Source organism: Camellia sinensis, chromosome 12 (genome assembly GCF_055761805.1).
Source record: "Camellia sinensis isolate YWXY chromosome 12, ASM5576180v1, whole genome shotgun sequence".
In the NCBI taxonomy this organism is placed as follows: Eukaryota; Viridiplantae; Streptophyta; class Magnoliopsida; order Ericales; family Theaceae; genus Camellia; species Camellia sinensis.
In genome coordinates this window covers 135,322,251-135,341,451 of record NC_138972.1, presented here as the reverse complement: position 1 = coordinate 135,341,451, position 19,201 = coordinate 135,322,251, and the positions used below count along the sequence as shown (strand labels likewise).

The 19,201-nt window shown below is 34.2% G+C and overlaps 2 protein-coding genes across 2 annotated transcripts; both read right to left on the bottom strand.

Annotated features, from left to right (window-relative positions):
- Positions 1–9,661: 9,661 nt before the first annotated feature.
- Positions 9,662–10,800, bottom strand: LOC145803893 (uncharacterized). Its single transcript, XM_082897280.1, has 3 exons — positions 10,281–10,800; positions 9,869–9,961; positions 9,662–9,793 (listed from the first exon to the last, which is right to left on the bottom strand). Exons 1-3 carry the CDS (start codon positions 10,455–10,457, stop codon positions 9,662–9,664), a joined length of 402 nt encoding a protein of 133 aa, XP_082753406.1. The 5' UTR covers positions 10,458–10,800.
- Positions 10,801–12,327: 1,527 nt separating this feature from the next.
- LOC145803892 (uncharacterized) lies at positions 12,328–17,107 on the bottom strand. Its single transcript, XM_082897278.1, has 6 exons — positions 16,897–17,107; positions 13,915–14,132; positions 13,574–13,802; positions 12,871–13,051; positions 12,704–12,788; positions 12,328–12,600 (listed from the first exon to the last, which is right to left on the bottom strand). The coding sequence occupies exons 1-6, from the start codon at positions 17,105–17,107 to the stop codon at positions 12,328–12,330; spliced, it is 1,197 nt and encodes a 398-aa protein (XP_082753404.1).
- Positions 17,108–19,201: the final 2,094 nt, after the last annotated feature.

Below are 19,201 nucleotides of genomic sequence, written 5' to 3'. Positions count from 1 at the left end.
CACTGTTTACAGCTTCTTTCCATAAAGGAGCCTCAGGACTAAACATAGTTTCTTTAAAAGTTAAAGACTCATTTTCTGACAAAAATGTTAGAAAATCTGGATCAAAAGATTTTGAGGTTCTAGCACGTTTACTAAGCCTAGGTTCTTTTGTTCTCATTTTGATTTATCTCTTGCTCTTGTTCTTGATCATGTTCTTGATCATGACTAATAATAGCATCATAAGATCTTTTATTAGTACTAGTCTCTTGTCCAGTTTTATTTGGAAACACATGTTCAAAGAAAGACGCATTATGAGATTCAAAATAGTATTTACATGCATTTCGGAATGTTTTGACTTATGAATCAAAAATTAATATGCACTACTATTCATGGCATAACCAATGAAAATGTAATCAACAGTTTTAGGACCTATCTTAGTCTTTTTAGGACTAGGAATAACCACTTTAGCCAAACACCCCCACACTTTTAAGTATTTGTAGGATGGTACTCTTCAATGCCATATTTCATAAGGTGTTTGATTCACTTTCTTTCGGGGTACTTTATTAAGTATATAATTAACAGAAAGTATTGCTTCCCCCCATAAGTTCTGAGGTAATCCAGAACTTATTAATATGGCATTCATCATTTCTTTTAAAGTCTTATTTTTCCTTTCAGTAATTCCATTTTGTTGAGGTAAGTAAGGAATGGTGATTTGATGAATTATTCCATGTTCTTTACAAAATTCACCAAAAGGTGATTCATATTCACCACCTTTATCACTTCTAAGTTTCTTAATTTTCTTACCAAGTTGATTTTCAACTTCATTCTTATATTGAATGAAAGTTTCCAAAGCTTCATCCTTGGTTCGAATTAAATAAACATAACTATATCTAGTATAGTTATCTATAAAAGTGATAAAATACTTTTTTTCACCTCTAGTTTGAATTGATTTAAAATCACAAATGTCACTATGAATTAATTCAAATTGTTCCGTACTTCTTTCAATTGTATGAAAAGGAGATTTGGATAATTTTGCCTCAAGACAAATTTCACATTTATGATTTAAATCAATGTCAAATTTAGGTAAACATTCTATATTAATTAATCTACGCAAAGATTCATAATTAACATGTCTAAGTCTATCATGCCATAAATTTGAAGACTCAAGCAAGCAAAAAAAAGATGTATTTTTATTAATAATAGAGGGTACAACAGTCATTATATTCATTTTGAAAAGGCCATCAGACATATAACCTTTTCCTATATACATCCCGTTTTTTGTAAGTACAAACTTTTCACTTTAAAAAACCAGCCTAAACCCATTTTTACTCAACAAAGATCCGGAAACAAGGTTCTTGTGAATGTTCGGTACATGCAGCACATTGTTGAGAGTGAGTTCCTTTCTAGATGTCATGTTTAGAATAATCTTTCCTTGTCCTTTAACTTTAGAAGTCGAGAAGTTGCCCATAAAAAGTTGTTCACCGTTGTCCACTATAGGATAAGATGTGAACATCTTTTTGTCGGTACAAATATGGCGAGTAGCACCAGTGTCCACCCACCATCTTTAGGATTTCCGACAAGGTTTGCCTTGGAAAAAACTGCAGGAAGATTTATGTCATCAACACCATTGGAAATTTTGTCCACTTTGGTTATATTGGCTTGAACTGGCTTCTTGCTTGATCTTCCTTTGCCTTTGTGCTTGCTACGGCAATCTTTGGCCCGATGTACCTCTTTGTCACACATGTAACATTTGCTATTGAACTTGTACTTCTTTGTTTTTCCTCTTTTAGAGCCTTGTGAGGAACTTTCTCTATAAAACTTCTATTTCTTTGCTTTTGGAGCATGTTCCACCACATTTGCCTTAGACTCTATTGGATGCTTACCAGCCCGCTTCTTTGAATTGCGGTTGTCCTCTTCAATCCTCAAATGCACAATCAATTCCTCTAAAGTCATTTCTTTGCACTTCTGTTTGAGGTAGTTCTTGAATTCCTTCCATCCTTGAGGTAATTTTTCAATTAAGGCAGCAACTTGGAAGGATTCACTAAGAGACATTCCTTCTGCATGAATTTTATGCAAAATGAGTTGGAGATCTTGAACTTGGTTGATCATAGTCTTAGAATCAACCATCACAAAATTTAGAACTTTGGCAACCACAAATTTTTTTGAGCCAGCATCTTTTATTTTGTACTTTTTCTCCAAAGACTCCCAAAGTTCCTTTGCCGTCTTGATAGGATTGTAGACGTTGTATAATGTGTTGTCAAGTCCGTTCAAGATGTAATTCCAGCAAAGGAAATCAGCATGTTTCTAGGCATCGACCGCATCAACCAATTGCCGATCAGTTTCATCCTCGTTCAGAGTAGAAGCATTCTCACGGAGGAAATGCACCAGGTTGATAGTAGTAAGATAAAACAACATTTTCTACTGCCATTTTTTTAAATCAATTTCTAAGAACTTCTTTGGCTTCTCACCGTGATTGACTAGCACAGTCATAGCAGGAGGAGGGGTTGGCGCAATTGCATCCACTATACTTGTACTTGTTTGAGCATTAGTTTGACCAGTTTCAGTAGCCATGACTTCTAAATTATAAAACAAAATTATAATTAGAATTTTATACTACACAAAAAATTTAAACTATAAACATAGAATTTAAATTCTGTAAAAATAAAAGAAACAAAAATTATAACTTTTATTTCCAATTAATTTGAAAATAAAATAAAATTTTATTTAAACAAATTAATTCCACACAGAAAAAATATTTTTGTAAAACTTCAAAAATTAAAATACTGAAAATAGAATTTTAATTAATGAACACTCATAAATTATTTCTGAAAACCAAAAATAATTTCTGACCAACTTCACAAATAAATATTCTGAATTGTTAATGACACCAGTATATTACTACTAGTTGTTAAAGAAAATAAACAGTGTATTACTACTATTTGTCAAACAGTATATTACTACTATTTGTTTTTCCAACCAGAATATTATTTTGTAAAACCACAGAAAATAATTTCTGTAAGAAGAAAAAAGAGAAAAGGAAACAAACGAAAAATTCTGTATAAATAATTCGATTCTATCTTAAGATTGTTGGAACAATATTCTGTGTAAAATAAATAAATTGAAACAAATCAAACAAATAAAAATAAATTACTTACAGAATTTATTTTACCGAAATGTAAAAGTACAAAAAGATCAAGTCGAGTGTGTGACCTTTTGTCCTTAAGATAGATTCGTCCCGCTATGGTACTTACGAATAAATGGCGTCTATCTCCCAAGATACAATGATCTTCACAAATTGTAGTAGCACTCCAAACAATTTGTACGACGAATCAAACCTGTGTTCTATAATCTCTGAATTTTTTCCTAAAAAATAATATGAAGAATAATGCGACCAACAAGAAAAATTGAGAAGAAAGGAACTTTTCTGGACATTTTCAGATGCCCCAAACTATTGGAATATGCCGGTATTTATAGGCAAAATGGTGATCAACAGATTTGTCCGAACAGGTGCAGATTTGAACCGAATAGGTAAGAAATTTGAATGAACAGATATAGTTCAAATTTGAACAGATCTGTAGCAGTTTCAGCAGTTTCTGGCAGTTTTAAACTTATTAAAGACAGTTTATTTGTTAGGAATTTCAGACTAGAAGAGGCACAATTATGGACAGAAAATTTGAATTCAACTTTGGTACAAATTATGAATTAATTTCCCGCAAGAAATTTGGAAAAAATTCAAACAAATTTTGTCCAAAAAATTAATATTAGAACCGACCCGACCCACAACCACCGCCCGCGTCTGGACGAACGGCGACAGTGCTTGGTGGTTTGAGCCAAAGTTTAATTTGTCCATAACTCCTCCCTTCTACACACTTGGATGCCCCTTGGGGCCTAACCCCAGTGTTGCCACGTGGAACTTATACACACACATAAGTTTTCTTAAATTTCTAATGTGGGATAACCATTTCAAGGAAACCCACATTTTACTCTTTAATTTGTCCATTCCATGAACCTGAAAAACGACATCAATTTCTCATTCACTCATAAATGGTTTTGATCAACTGTCTTTACCATGTGACTTGCCATGCGGCAAGAAACACATCACTTCTTTGGACCCACCTCAAAAGACGTGTGGATCCCACTCAAATGTAGGCTTAAAGATGGCCCAAAATAAGCCTATAAAAACCATTATTTCCAACAATTCGACAACCTTGGAGTTCATTTTAATTCAAATCATGGACAACATTCATATTTTTGGCTATGTATGTTTGGTATATATTTTATGAATCGAGACTTAATTTCTTATTATTTAAGATTTTTCTCATAATCAAATGCTTTTGTATTATTTTTTACAGGTGGATGATATGTTGGAGGAAACAGTAATATTAGATCTCTATACTAATTTTTCATTTAATCTACACTTCTTAATAACATTTTTCTATATATACGCAGGTTCATTTTCTTTAAAACAGAATTGTCAGTGTTGTGATCCATAATGAACGGGACTTCAACGTCCTCTGTGTTCGTGGGGCAAGCCCACTAATCAAATTTATTTGCTTTTCATGTTTTTTCTTAATAATGTTTGCTTATTTTTTGAAAGGCAAAGGCAAATAAGAAGCTTAAAGGAAAAGTACTTAAGAAAGGAAATAAAAAATACACAAGTGGTATGGTTCATTTCAAGTTTGTTTTGGAGCATGGGGGAATGTGATATTTTGAAACATGCATAATCCATGTGTAATTTTTTTTTACTATAGAGTTCGTGAAGATGAGCGCGGTGCTTTTAATCCTTAATATTACTAATTTTCAATAAATTATGCATCCTTAAAAAACAATAAACTTGAAAACTTTATAAAGGATCATTTACAAAGATATAAAATTTTCCACATAGAAGAGGGAAGTAACTAAAATTTAAAAAAGAACACAATTGATGAATGAAGGAAATAAATTGAAAGTGTATTGGAATTAAAATTGTGTTTTAATTATGATCAAATCGAACTATTGTAGGATTGGGTTGAAAAAGCTATGGAGTTCAAAAGGATAAATAAGACTACATTCTGATGGAATTGTAATAAGGTATCCTTAATCCATATTGTTTTAACATCTATTTCTCGTATTGTTTCAATATGCTAATATTATTGTTTTTTAAATATTAGATTGTTGTACATGCTGCTCACTGGAAAAAGTACACAGAAGTTGATACATAGACATTTTAGAATGTGATGGAGAGCAAGTTTGAAGGCGTCCAATCACTTTAGAAGCGTCCAAGTACTTTTTGTAAAACAAGAAGTTTGAAGACATTATATGGCAAATATTTTGTAAAGTATATCCTTGATGTTAATCACTTTTGTAAAGCCTCCTATTGATATGCAGTTCAGTGGATTCTAATATTTTTCTAAAAGTCTCTATCAATGTAAAAGATTGGACCTTATGGGTGGTTATTCAATGTGGATCGTAGAGTGCCTTTGAAAATTCACTAAATTTAAGTGCAACGATTTAATTTAGTATTTTTGCACATTTTGGGGGAAGTCACATATGCTTGACAAGGAATAATGTGTAAATTTAGTGTCTATTGTATATTTAAATAATTGTTCATTAACACAATTTTTGTAATTTTTTTGTATTGCAAAGCACAACTGGTGTGCTTTATTTATTTGTCATTTTTTTTTCTATTGTGGAACACTGATTGATGTGCTTAATTTGTTATTTCTTATTTTTTGATTGTACAATATTGGTTGATGTGCTTTATTTATTTATCATTTTCTTTGTATTGCAGAGCCTTGGCTGGTGTGCTTAATTTATTATTTGGTATTTTCTTTGTACTAGCTGCTGTTGTTTTTTTTTTCTATTGCAAAGAACTGGCTGGTGTATTTTGTTTGATTTTTTTTTTTTATGTGTTGTGAGACTTACACTTCGGTGTTTGTTTAAAATCTTATACTTTTGTTGTGATTGAATTTTTCTTAGCATTTATGTGTTTACTTTTCACTATTTCGTTTACCTATAAATTTTAAAAATCTATGTTCAATTTATTTATTCACTGATAGCATACAATTTATTTATTTTTAATTTATTTAATTTTCTACACAGTAAACTGACCACCAAACCATAGAAATTGGTAGATTTCATCCATTAGATTAAAATTAGTGCAAAACTATAGCCATGATATCTCTCTTCTTTATTTCAACCAAAACTCACACTCTAAAAAGAAATATGTATGTTTGAGAAATGGGGAAAGCACCAAGTTTACACACAACTAGAGAACTATATGCAACTATTTCGTTCACTTCGATGAATACATATTCCAAAAGTAACAAGTTTTTTGATCCAAGTTGAAAGTGTGTCAGGCAAAAGGGGAAAACCAAAATGAAGAGGTAGGAAAGTACAAAGTCTTATATGACATTTAGCCAAAATATCACTCCCCACCCCACTGGCTCTGATCTGAAGCCACCTCCCTCAAACACCGAAGTAAATATAGAAATTTTATTGGATACTGTTGTTGGTCAGGGTAATAAAGTGCTTATTTTATGTTGCAAATTGCAGGTGGGTTAAAAAAAATACTACAGTAGTAAATATTTGATGATATGGTCTTTGTTTGCATTTGTACGAGTATAAGAAATTAATTGTATCATCACTATTTTCACGCTTTCTTGATAAATTTAAGCAATTTTCATCACATTACCTCTGCCATTACTAATCATGGACACCACCATTTTTTGCCACTTAAATTTTTGTTTGACAAACAAAAATGTAATCACAATGATATTATTGAAACTTGCTTATTGTTAAAAATAAATTTTTTTTTAGCAAAATTTATTGTTAAATTCAATTGGACAATTTTTTTTGATTAAACAACATCTCTCTAAATTTTATAATTTTGCAAAAAGTTGATTAAAATATTTAAAAAGTTAACTAAAAATAATAAAATACAATCTGAAAATTTAAAATCTGTTTTTGAAAACTCCAAAACCAAATAAATTTTGAATTATAAATTTGTAAAAATTATTTTTAAAATATACAGCAAAACAAAATTTCAAGTTTGACAAACTCTTTTCAAAATATAATTATAAAATTCATTTGTGTTAGGTTTTTATTCTTAGCAATCCCGTTTGACAAAACTCCTTTCAGTTGTATTTGTTTTTGCTTTTTTATTTCAGTGAGGCTATGAGTGTTTAGATGCGAATCCAACTCGAATTGTGCCTTGCAGAGAAGTTTGTGATGTTAATGCTTTCAAGATTGCCACTTCGCTGATTATGACGGGGGTCGAGCTGCCCAGTCAGCTCGCAGGGTCGAGGGGCAGCGCCCCCGAAGCAAAATGCAAAAATGCATTCAAAGTTGCCTGTCCGCTCGAGCGGAGAATTCTGAGTTTCAAAAGTTTGGTGAGTCTGCAAATATATTGTGATCCGTCACTACAACAAATTTGGGATTTAAAGACGAAACAAATTTGTCCCAAAATGTATATATTTCGTCACCCAAACTAATTACGACGAAAAATTTTCGTCGCTAAAGGGTCTTAGAGACGAAAAAACAATTTCGTCATTGAAAATGATAAATTTGTGACGAATTTTTTTGTCTCCAATACGCTTTGTTGGGAACATACTCGTAAGTAATTAGCAACAAAATATTTTGTCATTAAAGGAAGAAATTAGAGACAAAAGTATTATGTCATAAATATAAGAAATAGAGACAAAATAGAAGACAAATTTTTTTTATCAAAGAAGCTACCAATAGAGACAAAAACAAATTCATTATTAAAAATGATAAATTTGTAACGAATTTTTTTGTCTCCAATACACTCTGTTGGGAACATACTTGTAAGCAATTAGCGATAAAATATTTTGTCATTAAAGGAAGAAATTAGGGACAAAAGAATTTTGTCATAAATATAAGAAATAGAGACGAAATAATTTTGTCACGTTCAATATAAACGAAGACGAAAATTTTTTGTCAAAGAAGCTACCAATAAAGACAAAAACAAATTCATCATTAAAAATGATAAATTTGTGACGAATTTTTTTGTCTCCAATACACTCTGTTGGGAACATACTTGTAAGAAATTAACGACAAAATATTTTGTCATTAAAGGAAGAAATTAGAGACAAAAGTATTTTGTCATAAATACAAGAAATAGAGACGAAATAATTTTGTCACGTTTAATATAAACGAAGACGAAAATTTTTTGTCAAAGAAGCTATCAATAGAGACAAAAACAAATTCATCATTAAAAATGATGAAATAATGTCAAAAAAATTCGTCACACATTGAGGGTAATAGTGACAAAATGTGACAATATTTTTTGTCATGACCAATTCATTTAGCGACGAAATAAAGAATTCATGACAAAATTAGTCATCCACCTAAGCCAAATAAGAGACAAAAAAACCTTCTTTACGGATGGAAAATTTTGTCAATAATTCCATAATATTTTTTTCCACATTATATACCTATTTTATCAAAATCTAAATTCTAGTTCAACAAATATAACCATGTTCATGTTGAAACCTATTGAATATAATAATTCCATCACAACTTAACCTAACCTGTTATCAACACATTTACGAATTAACAAAATGAAAATATCCATTCATCATTACAAATAATTTCATCCTAATACAATAAAATAGTGAAATATCCACAAAAAAAACCAAAGTTATAACTTGTTCAATTTCACCAAACATCCAACAATAACTAGTGCAACTCCACAAAGTATGTGTATCCTTATCAAACAAAAATGAACATTCAAGCAAATTATATTATTGTTGCACGTCAAAAATGCCACCCCAATCCAATCTGCGAAAAAATAAAATAAAAGCTTTAGTAATTAATCAATTATACAAAAGATTAAAAATATTAGTAACTCATCAATTTACAATTAGATCAATTATACAATTTATCCCTCTAACAGACTTTTTTCGAGATTATGAGAACAAAGAATTAATTTTAAGGCTAATTCACAAATGATGCATCCCATTAATGTGCCGTAAGTTCATACAACTTATATTGATCCCTCCTAAGGTGTTTCTATTGGTTCCTGTACAGATCTGTAGTTGTGTGATAATTTAGCATTTCGACGGCCTTTTTTTGAAACTTTAAGTATAGAGAAAAAAATATTTTTTAGACTAATTCATAATTTATACATCCCGTGCACCTGTACAAATTGGATGTCATATGCATGTTTCCATTACTTCTTAATTCTTCAAACATATATTCTTTTATAAAATTTGTTATATTAAAGTTAATATACTTTACCAAGACTTGTGGATGAGTCCCCTCTACTTCCAAAGTGTACAGTGAATCCTTTGGTCCTCAAAAAGTTGACAACATCAGCCATTATCTCCCCTTGCTTCTTCTTACCCTCTTCAAGATCTTCTATTTTATTGTTCTGCATTTGTATTTGTTCCTTCTGTGTCTCTATTTGCATCTCAAGGCGCTTCACATAATCATTTGTTTCAGCATATATGGTAGTGGTCCTCCTAATAGAGGATGAAGGTCTCATGCCAAGTCCCTTCACATAGCCAGACCTTGGCTTTAGCACTTTGATTGACAGCTCTTCTGCAGTCAAAGGGATTGATCCCGGTTGTGAGAGGTGATCAGCCTGTGTCCGTAACATATTTTCCTATCAAATATAAAAAAATTAAATAATTTTTAGAAAATTAAATAAGATCATAACAAATAGTATTTTAAAATTTTGTTAATAAAAATTGCAATATATACTCACATAATTACACTGAGCTTGAGATGAGATCCACTCATGTGTTTTCTCATTATAGTGAGTTTCCTTGTACAACTCTGCTAGATCAGGTAGCATCTTCTTTTCTCGTGCCTAATTCGATAGGCCAAATATTCAATAAATAAAGCTAAGAATCTAATATAATTATGAAAGTGCAAGGATACGTACCAGTTTTTCTACTCTAACAGGGATTGACCTAGAACCACATCTATGTTTTGTATACATCCTTTTTCTGTTTGTGATGTTGGCCTTTGATTGTTCCTATAAGGAAGAATGACCAATATAACAATGAAATGTATCATTAGTAAGACAAATATGTTGGCTTTTGATTGTTTTTGTAAGGAATAATGAACCAATATAACAATGAAATGTATCACTAGAAAAACAAATTTAATGCTTGATAATAAAGAAATTGCATTGTTCCTCTCTATCATTTTCCTATATATCATTTCAACTTAAAAGATATTTCAAATTATTCACTAGTTTCATTCAATTCTTTGAAAAATAGATTAGAGTACTTGTTGAGATTTCATCATAAGATGGTTTTTCTGGGTGAAAAAAGAAAAGATGAAAATGTTACCAGAAATTCTTTAGTGTTCCACTTTTTATCAATAAGATCTATCCACTTGGTAGGATCAACATTCTTCGGTGGGTGGTTTCTTGCATACTCCTCCCCTTTAGCCTCCTTCAGCTCCATGAATTGTTTGTGCAGCCTATAGGTATGGTTACTCAATCTCTGACCAAATTTTATATTCATTGCCTTCTCTATATCAATAGGGTCTCCTTGTAAATCAAATTGATCTTGCAAAAAATAGATAAGTCATAGATAATTCTTATAAAAAATAAAATAATTACAATAAATAATTAAGATTTCTAACCTATTATAAAAATGAGTAAAATGTCCTATAATAGAGTAGACAACGAACTTACATTCAAGCGTTGAAACATCGCCTCCTTAACGGAGGCATGAACATACTTCCACCTACGAACACTTGGATCTGGTAAACGAGTTCACACTTCTACACCAATCTTTGAGGCTAGTTTTGAGGCATAGTCCCCTACCGGTGCACAAAATTCTGGAGGGATAGGCACGCTAAGCTTTCCATCTCTATCAACAAGGCCTTGAACCTCTTTGCCTCGAGTCAGGCTACGAACACACTTAGCAACTGATATTCTGAAGCCATAATATTGAAATAGTATGTGAACAAATTTAATTAAGATCTCAAATCAATGTAAATAAAGAGTGTGTCTTACCAATAGTATTACCAGCAATCACCTCAAGTCGAGGCTCCACATTGAGAGGTGGTGGCGGATGGCTAGCCACCTTAGGACGTGAAGAGGTATCCCTCTCTTCTGATGCGTAGGTCAATGCCTCATGATGAGATTGTGAACGGGCTCTCGATGGTATCTCTAACAGCTGAATAACATAATAAAATGTGAATATATGCAGAAAGATATACATGTCTATGTGTGTATGAATTGAAAGTAACAAGAAATAATATATTTCACAATGCATAAATGTATTGTACCTCATGCTCAAACGAATCATAGGATTTAGTGTCGTTGCCATCTTCAGCCTTTGACGGTCGATAATCATCATCATTTTCCTCACTTGGTATTTGTTTTTCCTTCCTCAATATCTTATGTTGAACCGTAGCCTTCAAACAAGTTGTTATATTCTTCACTCCTAGAGCATTCATTCTCTTACGATTTTTATTAATATTCTTCATTCTTTGTTTCTCATAGTTCGTTACCTTCTTAGTTGTGGTACTTGGTTTGGTCAACTCTTTTTTTGCAGCGTCCATTTTGCCCAACTATAAAGCATAATTGAACATTTTTTTGGTGGATACGCATAATTGAACATTAGATGTAAAGAAAAGATAATTATATATTTCTATACATAAAGCAAAAAGCAACAACAATCTCGACAAGTGGATATTTCATATAGGCTCTAAATCATTGAAATATGGCTAGAGTGAGATGGATGATTTTTGTTTTTACCATTTACTTATCATAAAAAAAATTAATTATAAAGCCATCAGGCACATAACATGACCAATCAACAATAAACCTACATAACAGTGGATGAACCCCACAATTGAAATTCAACTACATGAATTAAGAACAATGTTCACATAGAAAATGCAAAATAACTACAAATCCTAGTCTACATCAAGATCCATATCGTAATCTACATCAGGTTCGTCACACTCTTCATCTTGTTTGTCAGCTCTATTCTCCATCATTGTTTCATCAGATGACCTAACCCTTGTAACAACTTCTGCCTCAACACCATCTCTATAACATTGAACATTAGGGCCGATGTCAATTGGAACAATATCGGTAATATTTTCTTGTTGGAACACATTGTTTTCTTTTGGTTCATCTAATGATTCTCCATCACCTACCTCTAGTACATCAAAGACACCCCTATGTTGCATTCATTGAACAACTTGCCAAGGTTGTCCCCATTTGGTATCATTTAGGTAAAAGACTTGCTTAGCCTAGCTAGGCAAGATGAAAGGATCGTGTTGATACCACCGACTTGTGACATCAATACTTATGCAATAATCATCGGTTCGCAATGTTCTACTTCGACCTGTGTTTCCTATATTGTACCATTCACTCTAGAACAATACAACTTTGTTATGGCACATGTACTCTAATTCCCAAACATTGCACAAGTGACCATAAAATTCATGCATCACTCCCTCATGATCCCCTTCCATAAGCACACCACTATTCTGACTCTTACGGCGATTGTCTACTTCTCTTGTACGAAACCGTACGCCATTGATTATGCAATATGAGTACTCTTTTACTAGCAAATTCGGGCCATTTGCTAATGACCATAAATCATTGGTTGCCTCTGGTGACTTTTCTTCTCTCAATCTATTTATCTACAATCACATATAACGTACATCAAGATAGTAAAAATAAATTAATAAATGATAAAATCTTATACAAATTTTTAATCATGTCTTAAAATTGAAAATGCCTTACCCGCTCTTTGAACCACTTGGGAAACTCTTGTTGAATACGGGTTATGTCTTGGTCAGATGGAGTCCGTAATAGATTTTTGTGTATCCTACTCAAAAGAATGTGATTATTATACACTGCTAACTACATTAACAAAGCTAAGAATACACATATTTAAATGAAAAGCATACTCTAGATACTTCTCTATTTCGGGGCTATTGTTCAACAAGAACCAATGAGCCATATCACGATATTCTTGTGACATATTAGCATCCCTTGTGATTAGGCCAATAGGATGGGTAGTTTCTGTGAATACAGTCAACCCTTTGCGACGTTCGCCACGATCTTGATTTCGTTCGGGTCTATTATGCACTGTTTCAATCCCATCAACATACATTGAACAAAAAGTAATGCACTCTTTGACAATGTAAGCCTCTGCGATTAAACCTTCTGGTCGAGCTCGGTTTGTAACAAACTTTTTTAAAGCTCCGAGAAACCTTGAAAATAGAATTAGTTAAGAGCAAGGTTACACATGCAACATATAATTACGAACCTTTCAATTTAACAATTACCTTTCAATCCGGTACATCCATCGATATTGCACCAGTCCTCCAAGAATAGCCTCACGCGGCAAGTGAACGGCCAATTGAACCATCACATCAAAGAAGGCTGGAGGAAAGATCTTTTCAAGCTTGCATAATATGTGTACTATACGTTCCTCTAATTTCTCAAGTTAATTACGGCGCAGTGTCCTTGAGCACAAATCCTGGAAAAAGCTACCTAACTCAAATAGTGTTTTACTAATCTCTTTGTCTACGTAACCGTGCATCCCAATTGGAAGAATCCGTTGTATGAGTACATGGCAGTCATGACTTTTCAAGCCTATTAATTTACCATTTCTCACATTCACTGATCTTGATATGTTTGCAGCATAACCATCTGGATACTTCACTGATTTCAAGAATTCAAAGAAACCCTCCCTCTCTTCAGGGGTCAATGAAAAGATTGCCCTAGGTTTGACATAAGTTCCATCAGGACGACGTGTTAACCACAACTCTTTCCATGCCCATATCTTCCAAGTCCATTCGTGCTTTGTCGGTGTCTTTGTTCTTTCCATCAATGCCTAACATAGTTCCAAAGGTATTTTCACTAAAATTCTTCTCGACATGCATGACATCAATGTTGTGTCGAAGCTTCCATTTCTTCCAGTATGGTAACTCATACAAGATGCTTACCTTTGTCCAATTTGGTGCCTGACAGAGTCTTTTCTTGTGTCTTGGATGCTTCCCATATGTGACACCTGTCACCCTATCCAATTGCTCTAATATCTTTTCCACTGGTAACTCTAAAGATCTCTTTCGCTTCTCATGCTTACCATTGTAAGCCTTACTCTTTCGCCTTTCGGGGTGGTTTTGAGGCAAGTAGCATCGATGGTTAGTGTATGCAGTCTTACCTTTCAAGGATTGAAAATATGGTTCATCATTACAAGTGTAACAAGAATAATGACTGTAACAACCCACATTTTATGTCCTAGTCATGTTTGCATGCATTTGTATGTTTTGCCATGGTAAGATGCTGTAACGACCCATATTCATGTCATGGTCATGGTCATGTTCATTTACATAACTTTGCCTTGTTAAGTTTGCATTCATGAATCTTATCGTGTTTGCTTAAGTATTACTTGCATGCTTTGTCCCTTTCCTGCTATGTTAAGCCTAGGTCATGTTACGCCTAGATCATTCCAAGCCGAGGTCATCTTCAGTCTAGAATTATCTTGGAACTACTTTGTTTGACCTCCACCTTTGCCTTGACATATTGGCCGAGATGTCACTATCTAGGCCGAGGTGTTCATCACCAAGGCCGAGATGTGTATTATCTAGGCCGAGATGTTACCTTTGCACCTGAGTGATCTTGTCCTGGAGTGGTATGACCTAGACCGAGGTGTGGCACATCTAAGCCAAGGTGTGGCACAACTTAGTCAAATGTTGTCCTTCCTAGCCGAGGTCATTGTCACCTTAGTTGCCGAAGCTTTGTCCTTAGCCGATGTCATTATTTGCCGGAGTGCCTTACCGGGTAGCTTGTTAGATACACTTTGTCATAGTCATGTCTTGTCAATCTATCACCTTTTTGAGAAGAGCCAACCAGCCGTTGCCACGTGTCCGAGCTAAGTGTTAAGTCAGCCGGTAGAGAGAGAAACCTATCATTTTCTATATCTTTGTTTTGGAGAGGAGAGAGAAGCTCTAGAAGAGGGAGAGAAGTTCTTGAGGGAGAGTAGATTTCCAAGCTTGATCCCTAGATATCGAACCGTTAGATCCGTATTCTAAGGTTAGATTCTTAATCTCCTCTTGTCGTTCTTTATGTTTATGTTATTGCATTGCATGATTGAATATGATTTGTAAGCCATGCATTGCTTTGAAGTTTGGTTTTAGAAAGAGAAATAGCATTCATGTGTTCTTCAAGAAAAGTCATGTTTTGATCCGAAAGCTCATGCCAAGATCCATGTTTTTGTGTTTATTTTCATATGATTTTCAAGTATGGGTACCCAGGTCCATGTTTTCGAACTCATAGCAGATTTTTGTAATAAAGAAGTTATGATTTTAGCATTCATGTTCTTCATGATCTTCATGTTCATGTTCTTCCTGTTCTTCACGGGTGGAAACCCAGATCTCCAGACCTCACTTCCCGAAGTGTAGTCGCCGAGATCACTCTTACCTAGACCTCACACTTAGGCCAAGCATCGTATCTCACCTTGGCCTACCTTGCATGATCACTTACACCTTTAGTTTGTCTTGTGCGCACCTCGGCAGGCAGTCGCATGCCGAAGCTTAGGTAGCCACACCTCGGCCAGGAGGTGTGGGACCTCGGCAAAGAGCTGGTTGGTGCCCAGCATGTCTCCTGACATGTAAAACAGTGTTTTGACTTCCAGCATGTTTTCCCTAGATATTTCCCAGCATGTTTTCCCGAGATCATTTGCATGCATGTAAGACTTGTTTTGTGAAGTGCATTCAGTAGATTTTGTCATGTGTTTGTAGGACTTGGACCTTTGCCTTGATCCCGACGTCCCAAGAACTAAGTGAGTGGTATTTTTAATAAAGCTATGTTACAATGTTTTGATAAGCTTTGCTTTGCTTTGTTTTGAAAAGTATTTGTTAAGCATGAATGATTACCCCTATTTGTTAAACTTTTGCAGCACCCTTGATTAGTACTTTGGTGTTAAAAGGCTACGGGCCTTTGTAACATAGGTCCCTTGTGCTGGAGGACTCTAAACTTGTGCAGCACTCTAGTGTTAAAGGGCTATGGGCCTTTGTAACATAGGTCCCTTGTGCTGGAGGACTCTAAACTTTCGCAGCACCCTTGTTTGAGATATCTCCCTTGCTTTGTCTTGTTTTGCCACTGACGGTTTACCGCGTAGGTCTTGTAAGTAAGTAAGTTTTGAAGGACCAAGGTTATGCCGAGGTTATGCTTTTGTTTTACCGGAATGTCATCACCCCATGTTTTAAGTTGACGTATGTTAAGTAAGTAAGTTTTGTAAGATCAAGTTTGATGAACAAGATTTATCTCATGTTTTGTACAAGCTATGATATGTATGGTTTTGACAAGGATATACTATGTATTGTTTTGAAAGGATCTCGGGTATCATTCATTTAACCCCTTTATTACTTGTACCATTCACTGAGTATCCAAGCTCACCCTCCCTATGTATACATGTAGGTAACAACCAAGAAGTCGGCTACGCCGAGATGTGTGTTTTGCAAGATATTTTGGATGCATGTTATGTAGGCAATATTTATGTCGGCAATCTTGAAGATTATGTTTCTTGACTTGTATTTCATGTATTTTGTTTATGTCGGCTTGAGAAGCCTTTTGTTAAGATGTAATATGAATTTTTGGTACTTCATTTTATTTGTATCCAAGTTGTAAAGCTATGTAAAGATGTATGCCATTCCATTTGACTTATGCACGACTCTTATGGACCACTTGTATTGTAAATTATTGCTTCCGCACATGCTAGCCCCATATATTTATACTCTGATTGTGTGTGAATTTTGTAAGTTGGCCTTCGGTAATCCCAGATTACTGGCCATCACGGCACCATCCTACTAGGAGCAGGTTGGGGTCATGACAATGACCCTTTGTTCTCCACCCAGATATGTCACCAAATACAGGCCAATCATGTATAGTCCACATCAAAGCTGCACGCATCTGGAAAGACTCACCAGTTACGACATCATAAGATAATGCACCATTTTCCCACAACTCATTCAACTCATCCACCAGAGGTCTCATATAGACATCAATATCGATCCCTGGTTGTGATTCTCCAGGAATAAGTAATGACATCATAAGAAAGGGATCTTTCATAACCAACCAAGGTGGCAAGTTATAAGGAATGAGTACTACAGGCCACAAATTATATGAGTTGCTCATGTTCTCGAAAGGATTGAACCCATCAACAGCCAACCCTAGCCTCACATTTCGAGGCTCTAGGGCAAACTGAGGATGTTGCACATCAAATTCCTTCCACTTATCACTATCGGCGGGATGCCTCAATACTCTGTCATCTATACGTTTGTCCTTGTGCTATCTCATGTCCTCAGCAGTCTTCCTTGACACGTACAATCTTTTGAACCTTGGTGTCAATGTGAAGTACCGCAACACCTTATGGGGAATCTTCTTACCCCTGCCACGATTGATCTTGTATCTGGATGCCTTACATTTTGGACATTTATCAAACCTTGCATTTTCCTTCCAAAAGAGTACACAATCATTTATACAAGCATCAATTAACTCATATGACAAGCCCAAATCACGACGTATTTTCTTAACTTCATAAAATGACTTTGGAACCAAATTATCTTTTGGTAAAAGTTTTGTCAGGATGGGTTCGATCTTTAGTTGAAGGAGGAGATCAATCAAAAATAATCAAGAGGAGGAGAAGGCACTGATCAGGGGCTAAAAAGGGATACACACACAAGGGACCAACGCTCTCATTCTCTTTCTGGGCTGAGAGCTCACGAGTGCTGCTCTCCCTCATCACTCAAATCAAAAACCCATTCAAAGCTTGGAGTCTAACATGGAGTTGGGTTGGAGCTGAAAACAACACACTCAGGAACACACCTAGTTCTCTCCACCTCGGAGAACACACAGAGAGATCCACACACCAATACACACACAACATTTTACACACAGAGGCTAACCCCTCTCTCGATCTCTCCCAAGCTGTAAAATACACACAGAACATACACAGAGGAGAGGGTAAACAATAGACACCCAGCGCACAACACACACACAAAGCACAAGCAGGCCATACACACAGACAGATGCACACACACATCTCTCTCTCTCTCTCTCTCTCTTGTGGGAATCGGCTGCCTCTATTTTTGTTCTGAATTTTATTTGAAGGTACCTGTTGCTGTCTTAAAGCCAAATGAGATTGCTTTTAAAAAAGAAATAGATAGGCTGCCTTCCACTCGTTCTGTTGGTGATCTTCCACCTGAATTTCACTGCTCTTTGTGCAAACAAGTTATGAAAGATGCACTGCTAACAAGCTATCACCGAAATGAGGTCAAATTTGCAGGACTTACTTTGGACATTGTCAAAATGATGCAATGTTTGGAATGAGAACCAAGCGGATTGCTCTATCAAAAACATCCAGTTGAATCACGAGAGAATGGTGCTCCAATTGATCATTCTGCTATTTCTGGGCTAATTGTTGGTTATTAATTAGTTTAGTTAATTCATTTAGTTAATTAGAATTTTATAATTAATTAATTAGTTTAGTTAATTAGTTAATTTAATTAGTGGTAATTAAATAATTAGTTAATTAGAATTGTATAAAGTAATTAATTAGTGTACTTATAAATTAATTAATTAGTGTAATTAGTTAATTAGTTAATTCAAATTTTATAAATTAATTAGTGTATGGGAGAAGTTAATTAGTTAATTGTGTTTTTTAAGATTTTTATAAAAATAATTTAACAATCTCATCCCTAATCATAATGTATGGGAGAAGTTGAGAAAGGTACTGCAGTAACTATGTATAAATTGTATCTATAATTATTTGTATGAGGGGATTTTAAATGTTGATCAGAGGATTTTAACCAAATCAATAAATGCAGGCATGTGGAAAGACATGTGGATTGGAAAAAATTAATAAATGCTGATCAGGGGATTTTGACCAAATCAACAAATGCTAAGTTTTTTTTTTTAAATAAAAAATTTAGAAAATTAAGCATTGAAAAGGAAGTCAAAAAGATTTTGGAGAATTTAATAAATGCTGTGTTTTTTTTAAAGGAAAAAAAATCAAAAAATTAGAAAATGAGGATTAGGATATTGGAGCTCTCACAAGGTCTATGAGTTAAAAACCCCCTTTTGCTTAATATATAGTATAGATAGATATAGATGTAGATATAGATAGATAGATAGATAGATAGATATAGATATGGCACATACCATTTATATGACACAAGGACCGAAGTACCGGGACAACTGTTGCAATTTGCCCTCATCTAAATTAAAGGG

Bases quoted from the DNA above. Each gene is read 5' to 3' on its own strand.
- LOC145803893 (XM_082897280.1), bottom strand. From the start codon at position 10,457: ATGAATATAAAATTTGGTCAGAGATTGAGTAACCATACCTATAGGCTG. The intron at 9,962-10,280 runs GTAACATTTTCA...TCTTCCTTATAG, and splicing joins GGAACACTAAAGAATTTCTG to GAACAATCAAAGGCCAACAT. The intron at 9,794-9,868 runs GTACGTATCCTT...CTATCGAATTAG, and splicing joins CTGTTAGAGTAGAAAAACTG to GCACGAGAAAAGAAGATGCT.
- LOC145803892 (XM_082897278.1), bottom strand. From the start codon at position 17,107: ATGAGCAACTCATATAATTTGTGGCCTGTAGTACTCATTCCTTATAAC. The intron at 13,803-13,914 runs GTAAGCATCTTG...GAACTATGTTAG, and splicing joins AGGCACCAAATTGGACAAAG to GCATTGATGGAAAGAACAAA. The intron at 13,052-13,573 runs GTAAATTAATAG...GGATTGAAACAG, and splicing joins ATCAGTGAATGTGAGAAATG to TGCATAATAGACCCGAACGA.